Genomic DNA, 24,415 nt, shown 5'->3' on the forward strand with positions numbered 1-24,415 from the left:
GGCTGTACTTGGGTATACAGTTTGAGTAGTCTGGCACATTGCTGTCGTACTTGGGTATACAGTTTGAGTATTCAGGAGCATTGCTGTCGTACTTGGGTATACAGTTTGAGTAGTCCGGTGCATTGCAGGCTGTACTTGGGTATACAGTTTGAGTTGTCTGGCACATTGCTGTCGTACTTGGTTATACCGTTTGAGTAGTCAGGTGCATTGCTGTCGTGCTTGGGTATACAGTTTGTTTGATTGACTCGACGTTGACGAATTAGCCAATTAGTGGCAGTCCGAGGCCAAGGTTTCGTATTGTCTCGCACTGTTGGACCTCTGCTTCCCCTTCCAGATTTACTGCATTCTGATCACGTCACAAGACAAAACTCCTTTTTTGGTTTGCTGTTGTTTGATAAAAACTCAAAAAGGGAAACGAGTCGATACTATATTGAATTTATTTTATCCAACTGTATACAAAATGAAAAATGTTATATTGAAAGCTGTCTTCTTCTTTAGTAATATTTCAGTGAGTGATAAGTCCACTAGAGCCAATTAATTGGCTGTTCCAAGAATTGGTCCTTTTCACCCTAGAGTTTGTCAGGAGCTTTGACAGACTCACACTACTTGTGTTACAAATTATGTTTATTGGGAATTAGAGATATGTCGCAGTTGTGGTGATGGTAAGGTTGTTTGGTTAGGTTTTGAGATGAATGTAATAGGTCTGTGGCGGTTGATGTAGTGGTTGGTTAGGTGTGGTTGATTGGGTTCCTGAAAGTTAGTTGATTTTATGTTTTAATTGGGCGATTGTGAGACTTGGGCAGTTAGTGAGGATGCGGAGTAATATTTGGAACATCTCTGAGGTACGGCCACGGCCCATGTACTGAGATAGCACTCGTAGTAGGTCCTTAAACACTAAAATGTCATGAGGTTACTTCGTTAATTAATTGTGGCCACAGATTGTCCCATGTTTAGGATGCAGACCCTACGAAAAAGAGTGTCTCAAGCGTGACACCTTGTTCTTCAATCGATTTTTTTTTATTGTAATCTGGGAAGTATATAATTTAGGACATGAATAACCAATTATTAGCAATTCTCTTCTACTTATTGAAGTTACAACAAAAAATAATATGTTGAATTGCAGAGTACTGGTGAATACCCTAAAATGTGCTATAGTCAATGAATAAGTAGCTTTCATCAGCTAAATGGAAGAAGGGTGGCGTTCCCCCGAAAAGGTGGAAAACCACCCTGAACACGCACATATAAATATACCTGTATCTTTATTCTGACACTGTCCTCACAGACAACTAAAAATTTTGCAAGGCTCACCTTGTTTATAGAAATATATTCATTGAATTAAATTGTTATGATAGTAAGCTATTATCCATCGTAATAGTAATATATTACCTGTGAATTTTAAAAAATCTATATCGTTTGCTTGAAAACAAATCCATCGTAGAAAACAAATCTGATAAACCAATGACTAAAATGTTTGGAAAAAACAACCGAACAGTGAAACGTTAGTTAGGTTTACGATAATGGCTTTTACAGGTAAAGCTTTTTTTTGTTAAGTTTTTTCTTTTACTTTCTCCACCTACATATTTAGAGAGAATATTGTTTTCGTTCAAATTTAGAGTTTGAGTTTTGGGTGGAAATATCCGTTTGGTGTTTTGGGTGGAAAAGTGGTTTTCGAAGTCAATTCTGTCCGTGTCAGTGTGTGTGGTATGAACTACACTCCTGTGGGCTAACTGAGTCGGGGGAGCGAGCTTGACTTGTGGTAGAGCGCAGGACTGCGATCCCTGAGGTCCCGGGCTCAAATCCCGCCAAATCCCTAATTGATTTTATCTAGGCCTAAGTGATAATGCCGCAACCCCTACTAAAAAGCCTACGTCTATGCCTACTAGTAGGCATAGACTGAAGTAATGTGAAAAAACGATTCCGGGCTCGCACCTAGCGTGCTAGCACAAAACAAAACACTTGCGGTCAAATTTCGACGAAATTTTGTATGTGGATACTAATCCATGGTATCTCCAAGGGTTTTCTTATTTTTTATATTTTGATGTTTAACGGTGATTTTCCTATAAAATAATGGAAAAAAGGATTTTCACAAACACTGTTCGAACGACTTTGGTTAAAAATTAGTAGGCCCTATGGTCCTTTCAAATATAAACAAAATACAGTAGTACTAAATACTATTTTTACAAATTAAATTTCGGATCAGAACTATTACATTTTTGTGTGATTTTTACCCATAAATACAGGGTGATTGATATAAGTGTGCCAGCTGTTTTATTCGAAAACTATAAGAGATATCAAAAAAAGTTAAATGGTAAGTGCCTTGGATTTTTTATTTTAAAAATTGTAGTCAAGTCGAAAAATATTTTAGCCGCCATTTTTCCAATATGGCCGCCAACTTAGATTTTTCTTATGGAACATCCTGTATTTTATTATGTATTCAGGTAGAAAATGCAATTTAAAGACAATTTTACTCTTGTGTTTTTTTCGAAGTTGTGAAATTTCGAATAGTTTTAGCGAATTTCCCTATAGGGAAGTAGCTATTACCGTAGGTGGCACGGTAAGACCTAGACCCGGGACCGATTTACTTTTTCATTTTGATGTCCCCAGAGGCCAAAAACACCATTCGTTCAAATTTTTATATATGTATATATATATATATATAGATTTATATATATATATATATATATATATATATATATATATACGTCCGTGAACGCGATAACTTGAGTAATTTTTGTCCGATTTTGATGAAATTTTGTTTAAAGGTGTAAAGCGGGATAAACTTGAATGAGTTTATGACAAACCAGCATGATCGGACCATGGGAACGGGGTTTTACGGGGGTTTTTATGGGGTAAAAATCGGTTTTTCTCACTCTTGACCCTAAAAACACAAAATTTCCCAATTTCTCTTTAGCCCTTTTTAAAGAGCTTAAAAAAACAAAAAATTTAGTGTGTAAAAGTATTTTTGTTCGGTTATTGGTAACAGAGAAAATTTAAGAAATTGTGAATTTAAAATTCCCATGTTATTCTTATGGAGAATATTGTCAAATGTTGTAGTTTGCTTGTTAATGGATATATTTTGATAAAACTTGGCAAAGTTATTTATTTTATACTAAGCTATCAACATTTTACTAAAAAACTCACTTTATTAGTTTCCTTGTAACAGCAAACCTAGGTACTCGTTAAACCTAATGTTATTAAAATATATTTAACTGAAAATCAATTCAGACAAATGGAAATTCGCTTAGTCGGCAGGTTTGCTGCGGCGGGGGTATTTTAATAAAACAGCTGGCATGCTTGCTTAGGCCTTTATCGAAATTCTTTCTCATGCCGAAATTACCATAAGAAAAATCAAAGTTGGCTGCCATATTGGAAAAATGGCTGCTAAAACATTTTTTTCGACTTGACTAAAAATTTTCAAATAAAAAATCCAAGGCACTTACCATTTAACTTATTTTGATATCTCTTATAGTTTTCGAATAAAACAGCTGGCACACTTATATCAATCACCCTGTTTAATAGTTACACCCATCATTATAAGGGGTGTTGACAAGCTAATGGGGGTCAGTATGTGTCAGTTTGCCGATACCGTTTATTTTGATTTGTCAGCCTAAAGCATGTTTAGAGTGAACTTTTCATGTTTGCATTTGCTATGATTTGTTATGATTACTTCATCAATTCCATTTCTCTTGAAAAGAGAATTTCAATTCAGTACCCAAACTCTAAAAATACCAATTTTACTTTTCATATAAGATTTTACTCTGCGCACTTGTTTATTTATTAACATTGAGAATTGTCTAATGTTCTTCGTAAATGTATTGTGCGAAAGTAAAGATTCTAACGGTTTGGTCTAAGCATAGAAAGTGTTTTGGCAAAAACCTATATAACTTCTTAAACAAATCTATCTCATTGCCGATGTTACTTCTTAACAAGTTCTTACTTAATGTATAATTGTTATAAATAATTATTATAATCCTTACTTTATTTGTTGATAGCAAATTTAAAGGTGCCATAGGCATATACATTGTCAGTATTGCAGGTTTGTATTACACAAACACTAAATAACTTGGATACTTTATGCCGCACAAAAATCCCAATAATTTAAATCTATCTTTACTTTCATTGGCAAAACCTACCAAAATCTTATTTCTCCGCCGATATGAATACCTTTTATAACTTGGGTGAAAACTAGAATAGCATAAGCAACTCTACAGTGTGGATTCTGTTAATTACTGCCCAGTATCATAAGTCATGATCTAGACTTAAAGAATCCATTAACAAATTTAATAGACATCGATTATTTTCTATGCTTGTAAATTGATTAGTTAAGCCCATCGATGGTTAAGCCACAGTGCTGCTAATTACTTGACTGAAATCTTTAAAACTATGAATCTTTAAACTATCTTTAAACTGAATCTTTAAAACTATGGGATAACAAATCTGCCACTGATGTGGATATTGTAATGAAATGAAATTAAATGATATTTATTCGTCTATAGACATTATATAAATGCATGAGACACAGTCAAATTATATAAATACATGCTGGTAGAGGCACAAGTCAAGTTCAAGCAACTAATAGTAATAATAAAGAATTATTACAAATCATGCAAATAAATAATCATACAAAAGCAGATAAGCATAGACAAGCTAAAAATACATGCAAGGCTGGTATTAAATAATCATTTGGGGTTATGTCATTGTCATTGGTTGTAAAGCAAAAAACTCATCAATCTTATACAGGGGGTTTCTGACAAGCCATTCATAAATTGCATTCTTAAAACTATTGTAAGGGAGTTGAATTATTCTTGGCGATAGTTTGTTCCACAACTTTCTACTAATAATAATATGGCTTCTTTTAATCTTTTCCAGTCTTGTAAAAGGAATGTCAAGGTTTTCTCTTTTCCTAGTGTCAAAGCAATGAAAATCACCCCTTAGAGCAAAGGTTTCATGCAACTTAAAACTAGATAACAATACATTATAAATATAAAGGTTTATCACAGTCAAAGCATTTAAGTTAATAAATAATGGTTTACAATGTTCATTTTGATCTTTGTTAAATATAGTTCTAATAATCTCTTTTTGGGCAACAAGAACATCATTGATGTGGTAACTATTTCCCCAAAGGATTATCCCGTAGCTTAGAATTGACTGGACAAGTGCAAAGTAAACATTTTTGAGATGATTTAGAGGCAGAAGGTTCCTTAATTTTCTAAATAAAAAAGTAAGCCTACTTAGTCTTGTGCATATATGTTGTACCTGGGAGTTCCAAGTTAGTTGGGGATCAACAATTACTCCAAGAATCTTAACATTTGAATTGCTTTTTATAGTTTCCTCCATTTGAGGTATAGGCCGCAAGCTAAATAGCATGGACTGTGTTTTGTCCTCGTTGACAAGGAATTTATTTGCTGCAAACCATTCAGAGGTCAAACTTAGGCTACTTTCCACTGCAGCTACAAGCTGCGTTACATCTGCACCCCTACTTAGAATGGTGGTATCGTCTGCATACAAATATGCTTCACAGTTGAGGCTGAAGGGCAGGTCATTGATGGCAATGAGGAACAGGAGAGGACCTAATACTGAGCCCTGAGGTACTCCACAGTTAGTGGATAGGACAGAGGACCAGGTATTGCCTATGCAAACTGCCTGTCTACGATCAGCAAGGTATGTCCTGAATAGGCTGAGGCTCGCACCACGGATACCATAATACTCCAGCTTTTGGAGGAGGATGCCATGGTCAACACAATCAAAGGCCTTGCTTAGGTCAATAAAAGTGGCCCAAGCAGCCTCTCGACTTTCAAAACAATTGAAGACTGTGCGGACCATGGCATCGATGGCCCCCGAAGTAGAGCGTCCAGCCCTGAAACCAAATTGTTGTTCGTTGAACAGAGCATGATACTCACAAAAATTTCTCACCTGGTTATAAATCACATGTTCGACTACCTTATTACTACTACCTTATTACCTTATCGACTACCTGTATTTGGAAATTGTCTTTTGTATAATACACCTGCATATTAATATGTAATTAAAAGGCTATATTGTATCGATTCATTGACATACCTTCATTTCGCAGGGCGTTAATGTAGAATCTGTCTTCTGCAACAAAAATGTTATATTTTTAGAAATTTCTTACTGCCCAAAGTCAAAGTATTGTTATGCTATCGAACTAAATTATGATATAATGGTTTGATTTCTAAATAAACATATTTTTATCTGCCTTTGATTGCAACCATGTTTGGATTCAATGTACATAATGGAATCCGTTCATAAATCGGCAAAAGAGGACTGTTTACTTTCTGATGTATTTTAGAACTTAGTAGCTATTTCATATTCTTCCCTAGCCCTAGTGTGTAGCCCTATCTTGGACGCATCCTGATAAATAAATTTTCGCTATGCACGTTAAGAAAAGGTCTACCGATTTTTTTGTGTTTATTTAGCTTTTATCTTTTTACATATAGATCTCTTTTTTACTTCAAATCATGATATAACCTACATCGTATTCAGGCCTTGTATTCAGGTTATTAAGAAGGCCTTGATAATGCAGCTATATAAAACACAATCCTTGTTTTGTTCTTGACGTTCATTCTAGTAACATTAGAAGTAAATGTAAGTCAACTTCAACTATCACGGTATTCAATTTCACTGTTAACTGCATAACCACAAAATATCAACCTACAAACTAATTAAAAAAATAATCCAATACATTCAAACTAAAATAATATCACACCATGCTATCGTTTAGGTAGACTTTGTTTTTACAGATTTTCAAATACACTACTGAAAACCCCCTGACCAAAATGTTTGAAAAGACACTTATTAATGAGGAGTTACTATATTGAAACTAGTTATATTCGTATCTAATTCGTTACATCAACCTTTTCAGTCAGGAATCATCAAACCATTGGAAAACAATAAAATATTAATGAAAGTGCCTCAACTATTAAATGGAACCACATCTCATTGAATGTCTATCACTCTTAGTTAAGGTTATACGATTTTAAGGCTAAGCAACACTAGCATCGAACAAAAATGAGATATTTTCATGTTTAATCAGTAGGTAATGTTACACATGCAGCAATACTTCAATGCTCGCTGACGCAAAAATATAGTGAGGATTGAAGTTTTCTGGGCCAGTTAAAAGTTTTTACGTATAAGCGTGTGTATAATATAGTTGAGTTAAGTTCAGTAGTTAAGTTTCAAGTTTCTTGGTAATTTAGTAAATATCAGATATATATTAGTTTTACGGATTAAATTAAGTTTAATCCAAAAAATATAATACCCTTACTTCTTACAGTTAGTTTTCATTCAAAACAAATTAATAGTTCTGTTTACAATAACAAAAACAAATAATCTGTGTTATAAATCACATGTAAATAAAAACATTCGCCATAGGGCGCACATGAAAAGAGCCCAAAACTCAGGCAGACGCTTGAAAAGCACCCGGACCTCCAAGGTCCCTTCCAGGACGGTGCGAAAAGAGCCCGAGCTCTTCCTAGAACTTTTTCCCTAGAAATACATGAATTTATTTACAATATTAAAAGATACACTGTTAAAAGATACATTATTAAAATATTTATTATTAAAAGATATCTACATTACTAAAAGATATAGTCTGTTTACCTAACCTAACCTAACTTAACCTAACCTAACCCAAACAAACACAACACTATTTCAGAGCACGAGCAAGCGTCCTCCTCCTCAGGTACCTGTGGAGACCCGGGCTCTTTCCATGCTTAAGATTAGTGAACCTTTTTGAGGATTAAAATTTCGGGCTCTTTTCATGTGCTCCGTTGCCATATACAGTTTCTTGGTTTAGCCACACTCGCCTTCATGAAGATAGCTGGATCAACTCTTAACTAAATAGATTCTGGACTTATATGCCATTTGGCATTATCCGTTAATGATGCTGTCTAACAAAAGATCGACGTTATATAGTAACACGACTAGGGTTTGGACCGTTCCCTGGAAAAAATGTAAAAACCGCCAATTATGTTGAAACACAGCAGAAATATAAACTTTTTGCCATAGAAAATCAAATAATTTATAGCGATAAGATATTTGCACTGTCCTAAATACTAGATATAGTAATCCAAAGTAATAATAAGGAATATTAAAATGGTATAATCGTGAAAATTAAATTGATTATTCTATCCTAACTCTGATCAATTTCCTTCTAAAGGACACTAGTAGGGAGACACTTTACCTGGGCCTGACCTCGGAGTGGCGGTCACACTAAGGAATGTGCCCCAGCTGCAGACAAACCTTACTAAATCACCTCTCATTACAATACTAGCTTTGTACTTAGTGGCTGATTGTGTGATCCTGAATGAGCCGAACCAGGCTGAGGTTTACTACTGTGCATGCAATAAACATTGTGTACAACCTTTGACTATACAGAGTAATCAACTCAAGGAGGCCACCATTGGGATATCGGAATCGGTAAGAATTAGAGACAACTTAAAAGAGGGAAATTCCATAATTTGTTGTGGCAGTTAAAAATATGATTTTAGTTTTTCGAAATTCAGCCGCCATTTTCCAATATGGCGGCTGAATTAAGTAAATATAGTAAAATTAAAAGTATACTGAATAAAGAAAACTCTAACACCATATTCATATCTTTGACGGGTTAGATTAAAGTTCACCTTGAACGATTACGGTCCTCTAAAGTTCTATGTAAACAAAATTTATTTTTTGACAAAATCAAATAATTGACATACTTGAATTGTTGAATATTTTACAATTTCATTTTAAAACTGAGCTAACAAAAAAGAGAATATTCCAAGTTTTATCTGACAATAGTAGTTTACTTAAACTGAAATGAAAGGTGCGCGTCTATTAAATTAAAATAAAATATACTTTAAATGCTCGGGTTTTTATAACTTTAGATCCCCCATTAAGTTTGATTTCTTTTAATCACTTCAATGTTAAGTTTGTGAAGGCAAATTAAAGTAATGTAAAACAATGTTTTACAGCTAAAATACCCTATATTGAGTGTATACACGATGTTATGAAACAATGAAAGTGAACTCCCATGAAGTTAATTCGTATACTTTTCAAAATGTCAAGGAAATGTTCCAAAATAACCGTAATTTTCTTAAGTACTTAGTAACAAACATAAACATAAAACAAACATAGGTACAGTAGTACGACAATTATATAACTCGTAAAGTTAAAGCTTTGAGCTCAGTAGCAGTTGAGAAAATAATTGTGTTCATTGTAACTTGTGTTTCAACAGAAGCATTACAAGAACTACAAAGCAGTATTGCAGGGCTATAACGCCATGACTTAACCCCAATAGATGGCACCAATCATAAATTAGAAGTTATAAAATATGGAAGATTATTGTGGCATTCACGATGTTAATGCATGCATGAATCATTTCAGACGAAGAAGTACAGGGTGGGGCAGGGAAGTATCCCTAATTTCGAAGGTACATTAAAAGAGAACCAAAAATGTTAGAACCAAACTTTATATTTGGATTAGAAGGTTACATCTGGGAGTTTAATTTAATATGACTTTACTTGGTTTTAAACAACATATCCTGCAAATGGTGTGCTGGTGTCCCTAATCGTAAATACACAGCTGTATTCTGGTTCTGGAGTTCATCATAACTCTGTGAAGCATTTGTTGTGGGATGCGGCCAACTTCAAGGTGAATTGCATCCTTCAGGGCATCTAGGGCCATCCCTTGACCTACCCTAGCCTTAGCATTACTCCAATAGAGCATATTCTACGTATTTACCGCTTTGGAAATATGGAAGTGTGCCTCATCACTAAACAAAACCCGAGCAGCATGAGGCAGTCCCACAATTAAGATTTCACACGCGTGAATTCGTTGTTGCAAGTCTCTTTGTGTGAGTTTTTGAGAAACTACCCTCTTGCATAGATGGAGGCGTAGGTCCTCATGTATGATACGAGGCACAGTACGATTAGACAACGCCAGCGCGGATGCATGTTTACAAGCAGAACGTTGAGGAGACTGCAAAAGCTTTCTTCAGGATGTTTTCAGGAGTCCGGACGGTTATTTGAGCTCCAAATATCCTTCGCAATACACCACCACATACATGGATGTCATTCACACACATCAAAATGTAACAGCTTTGCGGCAGGCTATCTGATAACAAGTTCACAGCACACGCTAGCTGCACAGCAACAATAGACTGATAAAAAAAACAATTCGAGTGCAAAAGTACATTGCTCACTCGAACATGCCATGTCTTCTACTGACAGTGATATTCTTAGAAATTCCCAAAACAAAAGCTTTATTTGAGCCTAACCCCATTCCTCCAGCACACCCCCACTACTCTCAGTGCCATCTTAAAAGTATGGCTATTTCCCTGCCCCACCCTGTATTTTTTAGCTTCATCCAACTATATTTTTATTTACGATGTACTGTAAAATTTTAAATATGACCATCTGTGAAATATAATAAATGTATTTGTTTTTATTTTAACATTATTTTAATTATAACACATTTTATTAGTTTGAAATATACTGTCATGTTTAGATAAAGTAACTTCAAATTATATTTTTAAGTAATATATAACTGAGTACGGTATATCATTTGAACAGTAATATAAGTAATAATAAATATTATGAGTATGTCACTTTAAATATTAATAACTAATTATTTGTAAATAACTTCTTGATCAGCATCGTACGTGTTATTAAATTATCTGAAAGTACAAAAATTACGTCAAATAACATTTCTAATATTATATTTTCACTTATACTGTTTACTCACAAGACGGTAAATTCATATAAAAGATGGTAAGTGGTGATCGATTTCGATTGGATTGGTATCAAACTTGGCAAATTCATTTATTTTGTACTAAGCTATTAATATTTTACTAATAAAACAAATTTTAAAATTCTCCCTGTGGCAGCAAACCTAGGCACTTGTTAAACCTTATGATATTGAAATAGATTTAATTGAAAATTCAACTAGGCAAATGGAAATTCACTTAGTTTGCAGTTTTACTGCGATGGGAGTATTTTGCACACTTGAACATTGTTGATGTCTCGAACACTGTATACTCTTATTGTATACAGACAGTTTTATTTGCATATTTACTTGATGTTTATAATGTTTTCCAAAACACGTCCAACCACTTCAGTTTTATGTACAAGTTTAAATTTAATAATTTTCGTCCTGGACCTTTAAAAAATGAGAGTTTGGAATTTTATTCCCCTTCATTTTCTATGCTATGCACATGTCCATGCAGGATGAACAGTCATATAGTTATACATAACGAATCAAATCGAACGAACACCTATTGGCCTACATGAATAATGATACTACAAATATACTATAGATATGACTAAGCATATTGGACAATTGTCTATAGACAGACAAAATTAAAAAAAAATTTAAATATGACTATTATACTTTCATATGCTATTGCTAAGTCAAACCGTGATGGATAATTGTTCATATACATACAAAGTCAGCTGGTAGGATACTTGACAATAAATTAGATGTTAAAAGGTAATTTAGTAGAGAAGACCTTCTATTCGTTACTTCGCCTCTAAAATAAAGCCATTTCACATTATAAGAGCTTCATGTACAAATATTTAAGCATGATGGATCATTAATGTCTATACAGACACGCATACAGAGAGAATAATATTTGTTTATATATTATCAAGCCATGTCCAAGTATGATGGCCAATTGTCTGATCAGAAAAGAGAATGTCCAACTGTGAATAATATTCTTCAAGTATACTATGGTCATGTCGCAGCATGTTAGATAATGATCTAGACAGGCAGGTATAGCCAGAAAGGTGTGAGTAATGCGAGTGATCCAGTTAATCGTTTTTCTCGAGGTTTCACTCAGTAAAGGGATATTTCATTTCAATCCGTTGTTCGATTCCTTCACCTATGCATTTCTGTTTGTGAGTGAATAATTGCCTAGGTCTACCGGTAAAAGAATTTGTAAAATGACTGCGTAAAGTGTGGTTAAGCCGTACATAGTTTGTTGAAGGTAAGAAAACCTGGAGTGTATAAAATCTAAACACAGAACCTTCAATTATAAGAACTCTTACAAAGATCAAGTGTTGTCAGCTCAAACAGCTTCATATGCAATCCTAATGAGCGTTTAAACTCATATAATTTGCATTTTATATTGCCAGGTAAAAGCTATATCGAAACACTTATACATATTTTTCAATCACCACAATTTACATGGCTTATCGACTGACTTTCATTTCTACTTTTGCAGTACAGTATACACCAACACATCGCGCTGCTGTACGATGGCTGAACCATGGTATTTGCAGTTAGGGGGATACCAACTCGGTTACCGCGGCAATTTATTTTAAGTAGCGTCGTGTTCATGATCATTTCACACGATTATTTCTCGAGAAAAAATATACTAGATATAAGTGCAATACTATGGACGGATGAATGTGTATTGAGGGTCTGCTCAAGGTGTCGCGTTCTAGGTGCACAAGAAATTGCGAGAATTTGAATTCAATCAAAATACGATTTGCATACAAACGCTCGCGTCTACGGACGGCCACGCACGCACGCACACGCACAATGCCTCATCAATCACACTTGTTCTGCCAAATCCGCCGCACTGGTGAACTTTTGAACTTTGGAAATGTCAAGAAATACTAATTAGGTGACCAACCGGAGATAAATCATGCACAGACTGTTTACAACTGGGTTGGCATTTGATGTTGGTTTGATTTACTTCCAAGTGTAGTGGTGTCCCCACTAGAAGCTGGGAGCTGACAACTCCTTAACACGTTACATGGGGACTTCTACATATAGAGAAAAGGGGTTTTATACTACTGTAAACTACGCGGAGATGAAACTGGATGGCTTTTTTATACATAGAAGATATGAGAGCTGAGAACTTATCTATACATCGTGGAGTTGGGAGCTGATGATTCCTATACACACTACGAAGATGGAACTGAGAACTCATCTATATATCGTGGAGTTGGGAGCTGATGATTCCTATATACATCACGAAGATGGAACTGAGAACTCATCTATATATCGTGGAGTTGGGAGCTGATGATTCCTATATACATCACGAAGATGGAACTGAGAACTTATCTATATATCGTGGAGTTGGGAGCTGATGATTCCTATACACACCACGAAGATGGAACTGAGAACTCATCTATATATCGTGGAGTTGGGAGCTGATGATTCCTATACACACTACGAAGATGGAACTGAGAACTCATCTATATATCGTGGAGTTGGGAGCTGATGATTCCTATACACACTACGAAGATAGAACTGAGAACTCATCTATGTATCGTGGAGTTGGGAGCTGATGATTCCTATATACATCACAAAGATGGAACTGAGAACTTATCTATACATCGTGGAGTTGGGAGCTGATGATTCCTATACACACCACGAAGATGGAACTGAGAACTTATCTATACATCGTGGAGTTGGGAGCTGATGATTCCTATACACACCACGAAGATGGAACTGAGAACTCATCTATATATCGTGGAATTGGGAGCTGATGATTCCTATACACACTACGAAGATAGAATTGAGAACTCATCTATGTATCGTGGAATTGGGAGCTGATGATTCCTATATACATCACAAAGATGGAACTGAGAACTTATCTATACATCGTGGAGTTGGGAGCTGATGATTCCTATACACACCACGAAGATGGAACTGAGAACTCATCTATATATCGTGGAATTGGGAGCTGATGATTCCTATACACACTACGAAGGTAGAATTGAGAACTCATCTATGTATCGTGGAGTTGGGAGCTGATGATTCCTATATACATCACGAAGATGGAACTGAGAACTCATCTATATATCGTGGAGTTGGGAGCTGATGATTCCTATACACACTACGAAGATGGAACTGAGAACTCATCTATATATCGTGGAGTTGGGAGCTGATGATTCCTATACACACTACGAAGATGGAACTGAGAACTCATCTATATATCGTGGAGTTGGGAGCTGATGATTCCTATACACACTACGAAGATGGAACTGAGAACTCATCTATATATCGTGGAGTTGGGAGCTGATGATTCCTATATACATCACGAAGATGGAACTGAGAACTCATCTGTATATCGTGGAGTTGGGAGCTGATGATTCCTATACACATTACGAAGATGGAACTGAGAACTCATCTATATATCGTGGAGTTGGGAGCTGATGATTCCTATACACACTACGAAGATGGAACTGAGAACTCATCTATATATCGTGGAGTTGGGAGCTGATGATTCCTATACACACTACGAAGATGGAACTGAGAACTCATCTATATATCGTGGAGTTGGGAGCTGATGATTCCTATACACACTACGAAGATGGAACTGAGAACTCATCTATATATCGTGGAGTTGGGAGCTGATGATTCCTATACACACTACGAAGATGGAACTGAGAACTTATCTATATATCGTGGAGTTGGGAGCTGATGATTCCTATACACACTACGAAGATGGAACTGAGAACTCATCTATATATCGTGGAGTTGGGAGCTGATGATTCCTATACACACTACGAAGATGGAACTGAGAACTCATCTATATATCGTGGAGTTGGGAGCTGATGATTCCTATACACACTACGAAGATGGAACTGAGAACTCATCTATATATCGTGGAGTTGGGAGCTGATGATTCCTATATACATCACGAAGATGGAACTGAGAACTCATCTATATATCGTGGAGTTGGGAGCTGATGATTCCTATATACATCACGAAGATGGAACTGAGAACTCATCTATATATCGTGGAGTTGGGAGCTGATGATTCCTATATACATCACGAAGATGGAACTGAGAACTCATCTATATATCGTGGAGTTGGGAGCTGATGATTCCTATATACATCACGAAGATGGAACTGAGAACTCATCTTTATATCGTGGAGTTGGGAGCTGATGATTCCTATATACATCACGAAGATGGAACTGAGAACTCATCTATATATCGTGGAGTTGGGAGCTGATGATTCCTATATACATCACGAAGATGGAACTGAGAACTCATCTTTATATCGTGGAGTTGGGAGCTGATGATTCCTATATACATCACCAAGATGGAACTGAGAACTCATCTATATATCGTGGAGTTGGGAGCTGATGATTCCTATATACATCACGAAGATGGAACTGAGAACTCATCTATATATCGTGGAGTTGGGAGCTGATGATTCCTATATACATCACCAAGATGGAACTGAGAACTCATCTATATATCGTGGAGTTGGGAGCTGATGATTCCTATATACATCACGAAGATGGAACTGAGAACTCATCTATATATCAAGAAGAATGAGTTAATAATGACTCCACCACGCCTCAAATAAAGAGAACTGCTCTGAAATGTAATCTGGGTCAGTGATTCGAAGGGAAACCCGACTGTGATCTTTAGATCGCTTATGAAACATGGTATGGTCAAATGCTTGGTATGCAGCACCACGCATCCAATCCAATCCGTTATTTTGTTACGTGACTATGCGAATACTTGGTAATAGGTTTAATGATTTTTTAATCGGAACACATTTAAACTCTTCTGTAGTTTATTTAACAAATTACTACGCTTTAATGCTGTAGACTCCTGTGATCAGATTCGTAAGTGATTTCAAACAATTATAATCGTATTCGAATTTCAAAATATTATACATGCTTTTACAGTGACAACCCCATCATATGGATTGAGAAAAGGGATCTGCAGTAGTGCAGTCTGCGTCTGCGATAGTTTAAATACAGGGCAGTACACACTGTATTTAACACTGATACAATAGTGACTAAAACTAAAGCCATTGTAAACTCATACTTCTCGTATTCAATTTGCCTACCCATGAGCTTGTCAATTTGAAGAAATAAAAATAATTTCAATGATTACGTTTATACTACACCTTAGGTATTTCATACATAGAAATAAGAGAAAAAATAAGAAAGGATAAATATTAAACAGCTTTGCATTTCCTTTTGACTAATTCCAAGAAGCTTGTCTTAAAACTAACTATAGCAATCGAACTTTATTGAAACTTCAAAATATCACTTTGCAGTAGCTCGGGTCACACATTCCATGTAATCTTTACCACAACAGTCCTTACAGGTATACAATCCAAGGAACATGTGTTCCACTTCATCACTGCAGAAAAGCGGGTCATTTTTCTCGGAATGCAATGTGTAATGTCCGTAAACGCCTTAAACAATCTCATCCGAATTCGTGACACAGTGTTGGCCGAGTGATCTGTCGAGGTAGGCCCTAGATGGAGGACGGCTGCTCGAGAAAGTGCGATCGGACGGTATATGGAGCTCCGGCGGAAATGCAGCAACGCCGGCTTTGGAAACTTGGCACATTCCAGGTTGGTGGAAAGTATCGTCGTCGCCTGCCACCTTTTTGTTGATAACATCTCAGAAAGAAGTGCTTGTAAGTGCGACGATCAAACGGATATCGGGCCAAACCTTGCTTGGTGATTGCGGCACAAGGCGTATTTGGAGATTGTACTCATGGTTTTTATTTCTACTGGCCTTTTTCGATTACAAAGATAGGTTGATGAAATAAAAAACCATGTCATTCGGTATAACATGGATTAGGAAAATTCATCTGTTCTTCTACTTATGAGTTGTAACTATAAGTATCCTACAACGTTGGTAAATAAAACGAAAACAAAATATCATTGTAAAGTCGTCCATAAAAGTCGTATAGGCAGCATTATTCAAAATTAAAGGGCGGCTTCCCTATATTTTATGGCGAAAGGTTAACTTAAGATTTAAATGCAGTTAACTTTGAGATTTTATATTATTGAAAATATGTAATTAATTACTGTTACGCTTTCCTCAAATCCTGTTTAATCGCTGATCGTGGTTTAAATTCTAGTTTAAGCCCGGATTCATTTTACTCAAGATAATTTCTCGGTTTAAACTAGGTTTGAGTTAACCTTTCAGGTGCGACCGTTTAACCTTCGATCCATGGGTTAAACCAGGAGAGAGAAATTATAACATTATTTATGATTGGCTTATTCTTGTCAAACGTGTTTTGTTTACACGTAACCTAAATCAAATTGAAAAATTCAACTGAAAACAAACCGCGAACAAGAAGCTAGATCGGTTCATGACTACTGAACATGTAGTGATATATTGCTATACAATGTTTTATGGTTTTCATAAATGTGTGGTGTGGTTTTTTTTTAGGTTAGTATCGTAATTTGATAGAAACCGATATCTTGGTCATGGGCTAGCAACCATAGAATAAATAAATATACAGTACGGACAAGTAAATAAATACTAAGGCTTATAACCATCACCCATCGACCTTTTATGTGTGTGTAGCTTTAAGTTGGAATTACTATTGACTATCGAATACTTCAGTAGACATCCCAACTACTTGGACAAGCTATAGCAATTTGTTTACTAAAGGACATAGTTGTGTGAGCCAGTCACGAATGCACTAGTGTCTAAAAATCTATTCTCACCTTAAATTTTATGCTGACAAAGTTGATGGGTCATAACACTTGCTACAGCTCACAATAAGTAATTCCCTTAGTTTGAACTAGTAAAAAAGTTCATGTATTTTACAGAAATAAGTCATTTAGATCAGCACCATCGATGGCAAACATCAACTACGACGATATTGATTAAATAAATGGTGACAACTTAAACATGGGGATGGAATGTCTAGTTGTCTCAATAGTCGAAGGTATTACCAAATAACATATACTTTTAGAAACAATTAATCAAATGAGTAGTAACGTTGGCTTGCAAAGAAAATGCGATAAATTAGATTTTGAATGCATAAAAGAACACTTAAGGTAGTCTTGGATATGATTCAACATAAAATTATTTAGGTTATGTTGAATGTTAAAATTAGGTTATGTTGCTTTACAGTTGAGCACATAGTTAAGCAACATAACCTAAGATCACCCAAGGCAGTATTTAAACATATTTATATTTTTTTATATGTTAATATTTTTATTTATTATGTTTTCTATATATTTTATATATTTCTTTTATTTGACATTCGGGTGGAATTCACTATTCAACAACTAGTATAGTATATTACAGGTATCAGCATTCTAGCATAAAAAGATTATAGGCTCTGATCCTTTAAAAGAATTAGACCTAATTCTGTAAAAGGTGACTTGAACATTCCATTAGCCTTTTATCTCGTAATATTTTATTTCCCATAGTTGCAAAGACTTTAGTCCTAAAGATTAAGTTACAACGTATAACGCCTACATAATGTGTTTTACAATGTCGAACATTGAGTGACATTGACCAAAATTAAATAAATTACAACCAAGACGCCCAAAACACAGGGAAAAATAGATAAAAACTCAAGCGGGTCTAATATTTCATGCGAAAACGTAAACTGTATCAGTGATGCCAACCCAGTAAAGAAATAAACCAGTTTAAACTAAACTAAAATTTAAACTATGTTTAAGGAAATCGATCCTTTGGTTTAAATGATGTCTTGACTTTCCTTGATTCAACATTTAAGATATCTACACTTACAACCGATCTAACGGTTACTTACTGACAGTACAGTCGGTTATTACAGTTAATAGCCCTATTCGTATGAAGGTGTTGTATTATATATACAAGCTAATAATTACGTTGATAATTATACTAACGAAGAAATTATTGTAAGTATGATAAATGTGGATAACCACTATGATATAATCCAAAATACCTATTAATACACTTAAACTATTCATTAAAAATTATTTACTATACAAAAATATTCTTTGACGTATATCAAAATAATGTTATAATCCATGTATTCGTACTTTGAATCATTACTATGAAACTAATTGCGAGTATTGAAAGATAATGATTGAATTAGATACAAATTTTCTTGTTATATTCTGTTTCCATCTAAAGTAATTAAGAAATATCCGTGAATCTGTAAACACATTGTGAGTTTGTAAGCTATGAGCATTGAATGCTTTTTACAGGTAATAAGTTAAGACAAGAAAGGGAAAATTATTGCGATAGTAATTCGATAAATACAGACATTATTGGAGACGCTGAGCCGTAAGGAAGCTTGCCCGGACCGGTCAAGTCAGTCCAGCAAGGTTTTTTATCTCCGGTTATTCAACAGTAGTTCTGATTACAGCTTTTTCTCGAAAACATAAGGTCGAGTGTAGCAAATATCCTGGATCTCGGTCTCCATCGAAATATATTGGTCTACAAGGACACTTTGGCATCTTAAAAAGTAAATTCTATTATGAAAATACGACGCAGAAAACGCAAAGCTATCTCAAATAAACTCTTAAATGATACTCGGATTGTGCTGATTCAAGTTAGTATTTGCAAGTAAATACAAAGAGGGCTATGTAAAATAACATAAAATAAACTTACATTGGCTCGATCCTGCTCCAGGGGAAAAGCTATGAACAGCCCAGAGTCACACTGAAACGAAAACATAATTTTAAATATTATAAATCATGCTTAATACACTATACATTTATGCTGACGTTCTCTTTTGAATCACAAATATTCTTCGTTTTTCAGTATTTATTTATTTCAGTATTTTAATACAAATTTTAAAACATAATTTGGGGTCGCCGGATTTCTACCCCCGGATATTTACCCCCATGAAAAAACCCCTACGTCATTTTGACGTCACGAGGGGCGGGGCCTATACACGGTCGAGAAAAAGCCCGCGACTGGAAATCTACCCCCGGACATCTACCCCCGGACATCTACCCCCAGACATCTACCCCCGGAAATCTACCCCCGGACATCTACCCCCGGACATCTACCCCCAGACATCTACCCCCGGAAATCTACCCCCGGACATCTACCCCCGGACATCTACCCCCCGAAGTCAGCTCTGTCACGTATCGGCCAATATTCATTGTTGTAATTGATTTTATTGGCTGTTTTATATAAATCAACGATTCTTCGGTTAGTAATTGCCCTCTAATATCTAGTACTAGCTGTACCAACGGGCTTTGCCCCGTTTTACTTCATAGGCCTAAGTGAGCTCGTTCGCATGGCTCAATCACGTCCTGGTTGAAATTCGTTCGCTACGCTCACTCACCTTTAGGTTGGAGCTCGTTCGCTGCGCTCACTTGCCTTCAGGTTAGCTCGTTTGCTACGCTAACTCGCCTCCAGGTTGAAGTTCGTTCGCTACGCTCACTCACCTTTTGGCTGCAAATTAGCTGTAGTCATAAATTAAAAAAAAAATATAGTGCTGCACCCTATTGGTAATCCTTGTAACATGCTATTGCACATCATAGAACAGAACCAACTTGTTTAATTGAAACAGCTGTTAATATTCATTAATTCCATTTAAATATGAGTACTCATAAGGTTAACATGGGAAACTCCAGAGCCACTGGGGCGGAGCCCGAGAGTCCAATCAGAATAAAAATAGCTTAGTTTTCCTATTTAATGCCAAAAGAATCAGTTTACCAAATTTCAGCCTCCTAGGTAAATGGGAAGTGGGAGAATTAGTGATGAGTGAGTGAGTGTGTCAGTGAGGGCTTTGCCTTTTATATACTTAGATTACGCATGTGATATATCATTGTCTTGTTTAACATTATCTATCTTCCTAATGAAATAGGCTAACAGCCCTTTTTCCATATTTTTGTAACTAACGCAATAGTCATTATTGTTTTTACACTTATTTATTACTCATTAAACAATGCTAAATGCTCACGTTTTTTATAATTTCACTCTGTCACAGTTAAAAGAATTATCGTAAGCCTTTAAAGCAACCGTCGATTTTGACGGGTTTCACCTAGTAATTAATTAATTTATTGATCAACCAGTGGCAGGCTTTTTATTAACATTTAATTGCACTGTATTTTTACCTCTAGTAATCAGAAAATATTCTCCTTCAATGATATGTATTAAATTTTACGATATGCGTTCGTGCATGCGCCGTTAGCTGTTACTGTGTGTGAAAGTTGGCCAAACATTTAAATCACTGTCTAGAAATAAATCAAATGCTTAAGGTCCAAACTTTTGAAGCCCTTGATCAAAATATCGTTTTAATTACCATTTTGCGTTGCGCTAGATCTTAAGATTTAAAATTACACCTCAATCATAAAAATCGGTGAAGTAGTTCGGGTGAAAAAGGGCTGTTACAGCCTATTTCATTAGGAAGATAGATAATGTTAAACATGACAATGACATATCACATGCGTAATACTAGATATTAGAGGGCAATTACTAACCGAAGAGCCGTTGATTTACATAAAACAGTCAATAAAATCAATTACAACAATGAATATTGGCCGATACGTGACAGAGCTGACTTCGGGGGGTAGATGTCCGGGGGTAGATTTCCGGGGGTAGACGTCCGGGGGTAGATGTCTGGGGGTAGATGTCCAGGGGTAGATGTCCGGGGGTAGATTTCCAGTCGCGGGCTTTTTCTCGACCGTGTATAGGCCCCGCCCCTCGTGACGTCAAAATGACGTAGGGGTTTTTTCATGGGGGTAAATATCCGGGGGTAGAAATCCGCTACCCCCATAATTTGTTCCGGTACATCCTCAGGTATCAGAATAAAATGTGCGAGGTAAGCATAGGTTGATATGCAAATCAAATTAAAGGTATTTTTTAGACAAAAACAATGCCGCAAACCCGACCTCAAACGGACAACCGGGTCAAAAACTGCAGCATTGCGAATATTGATAAAATAGCAACAACTAAGTGAGGTAGGGTTTTTAAAAATTTAAAGAGATAAGTATGAATGAGGTGCTTCGTTATCTTATCGGTTTAAAGGTCCCTTATCGCCGAACGCCATTCATTCGCGACATAGTCCTTGGGTATTTAAATTTATCTCTACCATGGAATGTCATTGATTTTAATTTAGACTTTTAAAAATCGTAACTTCGGAACGGAACATGCTATAAGAGTCGGGTTTTCGCAGTTATGTTCCGCTAAAGTAAAATCTTTAAACTAAAACGTGTTTTTGTATTATTAAATAATTCTGAATATTTTAAAATGTAGCCTACATTATCAAAGTCAGCAGGCAGTTACAAACAAATATTTAACTAATTCAAAACGTAAACTTTAACTTTCAAAGACACTTTAAAATGTTGTTTTCACCAATGGTTACGTTTTTAATGTTTACACCATTGCCCATACATTTTCATGTAAGGTCCACACTGTGATCTTGTTTCTACTGTCAAGGGCTCAGCTGACATGAGTCCTTCACTATAGCAATGAAGTAACTTGCTCAGTAATTATCTAATTTTACAACATGACAGCAAAATAGTGCTATGGTCCATGGAGGCAGCTACCTAGTGATCTGGGCCATGGGAGGAATTAACCCCAATTCGATAGCCTCTAGTGTAAGGGACAAGAGCGGTAGCTAATGTACCTGTATTGTATGTCGCAACTTACCTACCTTCTGTAGATCACAAACTACAGCTAAGGACGGAACTTGAGCGAAGGAATTGAGTGTGAGCGCAAAAGAAACAAGTAAAACAGGAGACAAGTTATTTATCTAATAATGACATTTAAAAATCACTGATAAAAGAAAATCCTAAAATATCTTTAGTGGATTAACAAAAATAAATTAAATTTGTAAGTGCAACACGAATTACGTTATAACAAGACAATATAACGAAACTGTAACACAAAATAACAACGAACATCATAAAGTGTGTGTAATGTACAGCAAACAGTGATTTTACTGAGGTCTAGTTAGATATATTAGACTGTGACGCATGGCGTGACGCTATATTTTTTTATAGTGTGAGCATTCCCGAAGCCGGGCTACATGTCAAGCTCTTCCCACCTTCCTACCTACTCACCCCATCTTTGTCGGCCATAGAAGAGGAAGCAGCCGAAATGAAGACCTCCTCCTCAAAATTCGGATTAGTTTAAGTTTAAGAATTATGTACTAATAAGATAAATTAATATGTCTGACTAAGTCAGGAAGCAGCGGGGAACCCTTCAGGGATTCCCGACATTCGGACTGTAGAAATTATCATTTATTATACTTTTGGAACATGAAATTAAATCACATTAAAAACTCCATAAATTAAAACTCCAGAAAAATGTCATTCACTCAGCAGTATTAGCAACCAATTCACCATGTTCAGTTCATAATATATACGTTTGGTAGGATATATTTAGGTAGTTAGTTAAATTAGTATAAATCAAAGCTGGTTAAGCAGGTGTCTGATCTGGGTAAAAGATCTCCGTCCCTCTGGTCCCCGGCAATCTTCAGCAGATTCAGCACGCTTAACATAAGTTTGTTCCAGATATAGCGATTCCCAACCCATCAGCATTACCCCATTATTCCCTCCGTAATTCCCAAATTCCCATCAATTTCCCCCAAGTATCAAACTTTAAATTTACTTCCCCACCCCGCTACAAGACAAATAAATAAATGTAGTCTTTTCTTTACAGTCGAGTTTATGAGAGTGAGCTAGTCAGGTGATAGAGCACTGGGCTTCAGACACCCCAAGTCCTGGGTTCAAATCCCCGCCAATCACCTATGGCATTAAATTTAGCTTTTCCATTTGTGTGCTCTTAGTCTAGCCTGAAGTAATGTTTAAATCGCGTTTCTCCCCCACACAACATAGATTGCACCACATGACAGCCTGTTCCATACATAGTTGCATCATTGTGCTGTGTAGCGCTCTTGTATCATAATCTATACCGACAAGAAAAACTCGTTCACATTGACCTTATACTTATCAGGGTTTTAATTTTCTCACCGGTCGGTTAACGATTTCTTCATTTTCCTGCTTGCATAAATCCATTAATCTATTTACGGAAAAGTTTTACAGGCGAACCAACACTATTATTTGACCGGTTAACTAGACAAGTCGAGACTCTGACATCAGTTATTATCTAGTTATACCTAGTTAGGTGGAACACTGAAACAGTACACAAGGGGTGTATTAAGCACATAGCTTTTACATTTACAGTGAAGAAGAGCTGTTTTGTGTTTGCGAGTGTTGTGCGAGTTTGCTGGATGTGTTGTTTAACAACTTGTTTTCTGACTTACAGAAAATGATACTCAGGTTAGTGAATATATAATCTAAGGGTCAGTTTTAAAATGTGGTAGTGTCTCCGCAGCATTTGGGAGACAGGGGGCTTCCTGAGGTAGTTAGATCCCAATTATTTTACTGAGGTCTAGGTTAGGTTATGTTTAAGTTTTCTAAATTCGGCTTTCAAATTTCCAAATCAGAGGTTTTATCGAGATCATATAAGTTTTCACGATTGATTCTCGTTATTTAGGGTAGAGAAAATATTATATTTATAATATAATGCTAAACATTCTATTTCGTCGTACCAAATAGGGTCTAGCAAAAAGCCAACTTTTACGAAGCACAATAAATAATATACAATATAATTTACACGTATTAAAATATAGTTTTAATTTTCAATCCAGTTTGATATTTACATTTTTAAATTTAAAACATAATATCACATACATGTGGATTTTGTAGTTAAACTTAGAGGCGTTGA

The 24,415-nt window shown here is 35.8% G+C and overlaps 1 protein-coding gene across 1 annotated transcript in view; it reads right to left on the minus strand.

Moving 5' to 3' along the window:
- Positions 1-24,415, minus strand: part of LOC129006011 (Krueppel-like factor 6) — a 112,886-nt gene that overhangs the window by 15,730 nt on the left and 72,741 nt on the right. The window contains exons 2-3 of the mRNA XM_054435099.1: positions 19,337-19,387; positions 6,061-6,096 (exon numbers count right to left, since the gene is read on the minus strand). Coding sequence (XP_054291074.1) covers positions 6,061-6,096; positions 19,337-19,387 — 87 coding nt within the window. The remainder of the gene's footprint in view (positions 1-6,060; positions 6,097-19,336; positions 19,388-24,415) is intronic.

Source organism: Macrosteles quadrilineatus, unplaced genomic scaffold, assembly GCF_028750875.1.
Source record: "Macrosteles quadrilineatus isolate MER2022 unplaced genomic scaffold, UCM_ALF_1.0 Scaffold_54__1_contigs__length_841927, whole genome shotgun sequence".
In the NCBI taxonomy this organism is placed as follows: Eukaryota; Metazoa; Arthropoda; class Insecta; order Hemiptera; family Cicadellidae; genus Macrosteles; species Macrosteles quadrilineatus.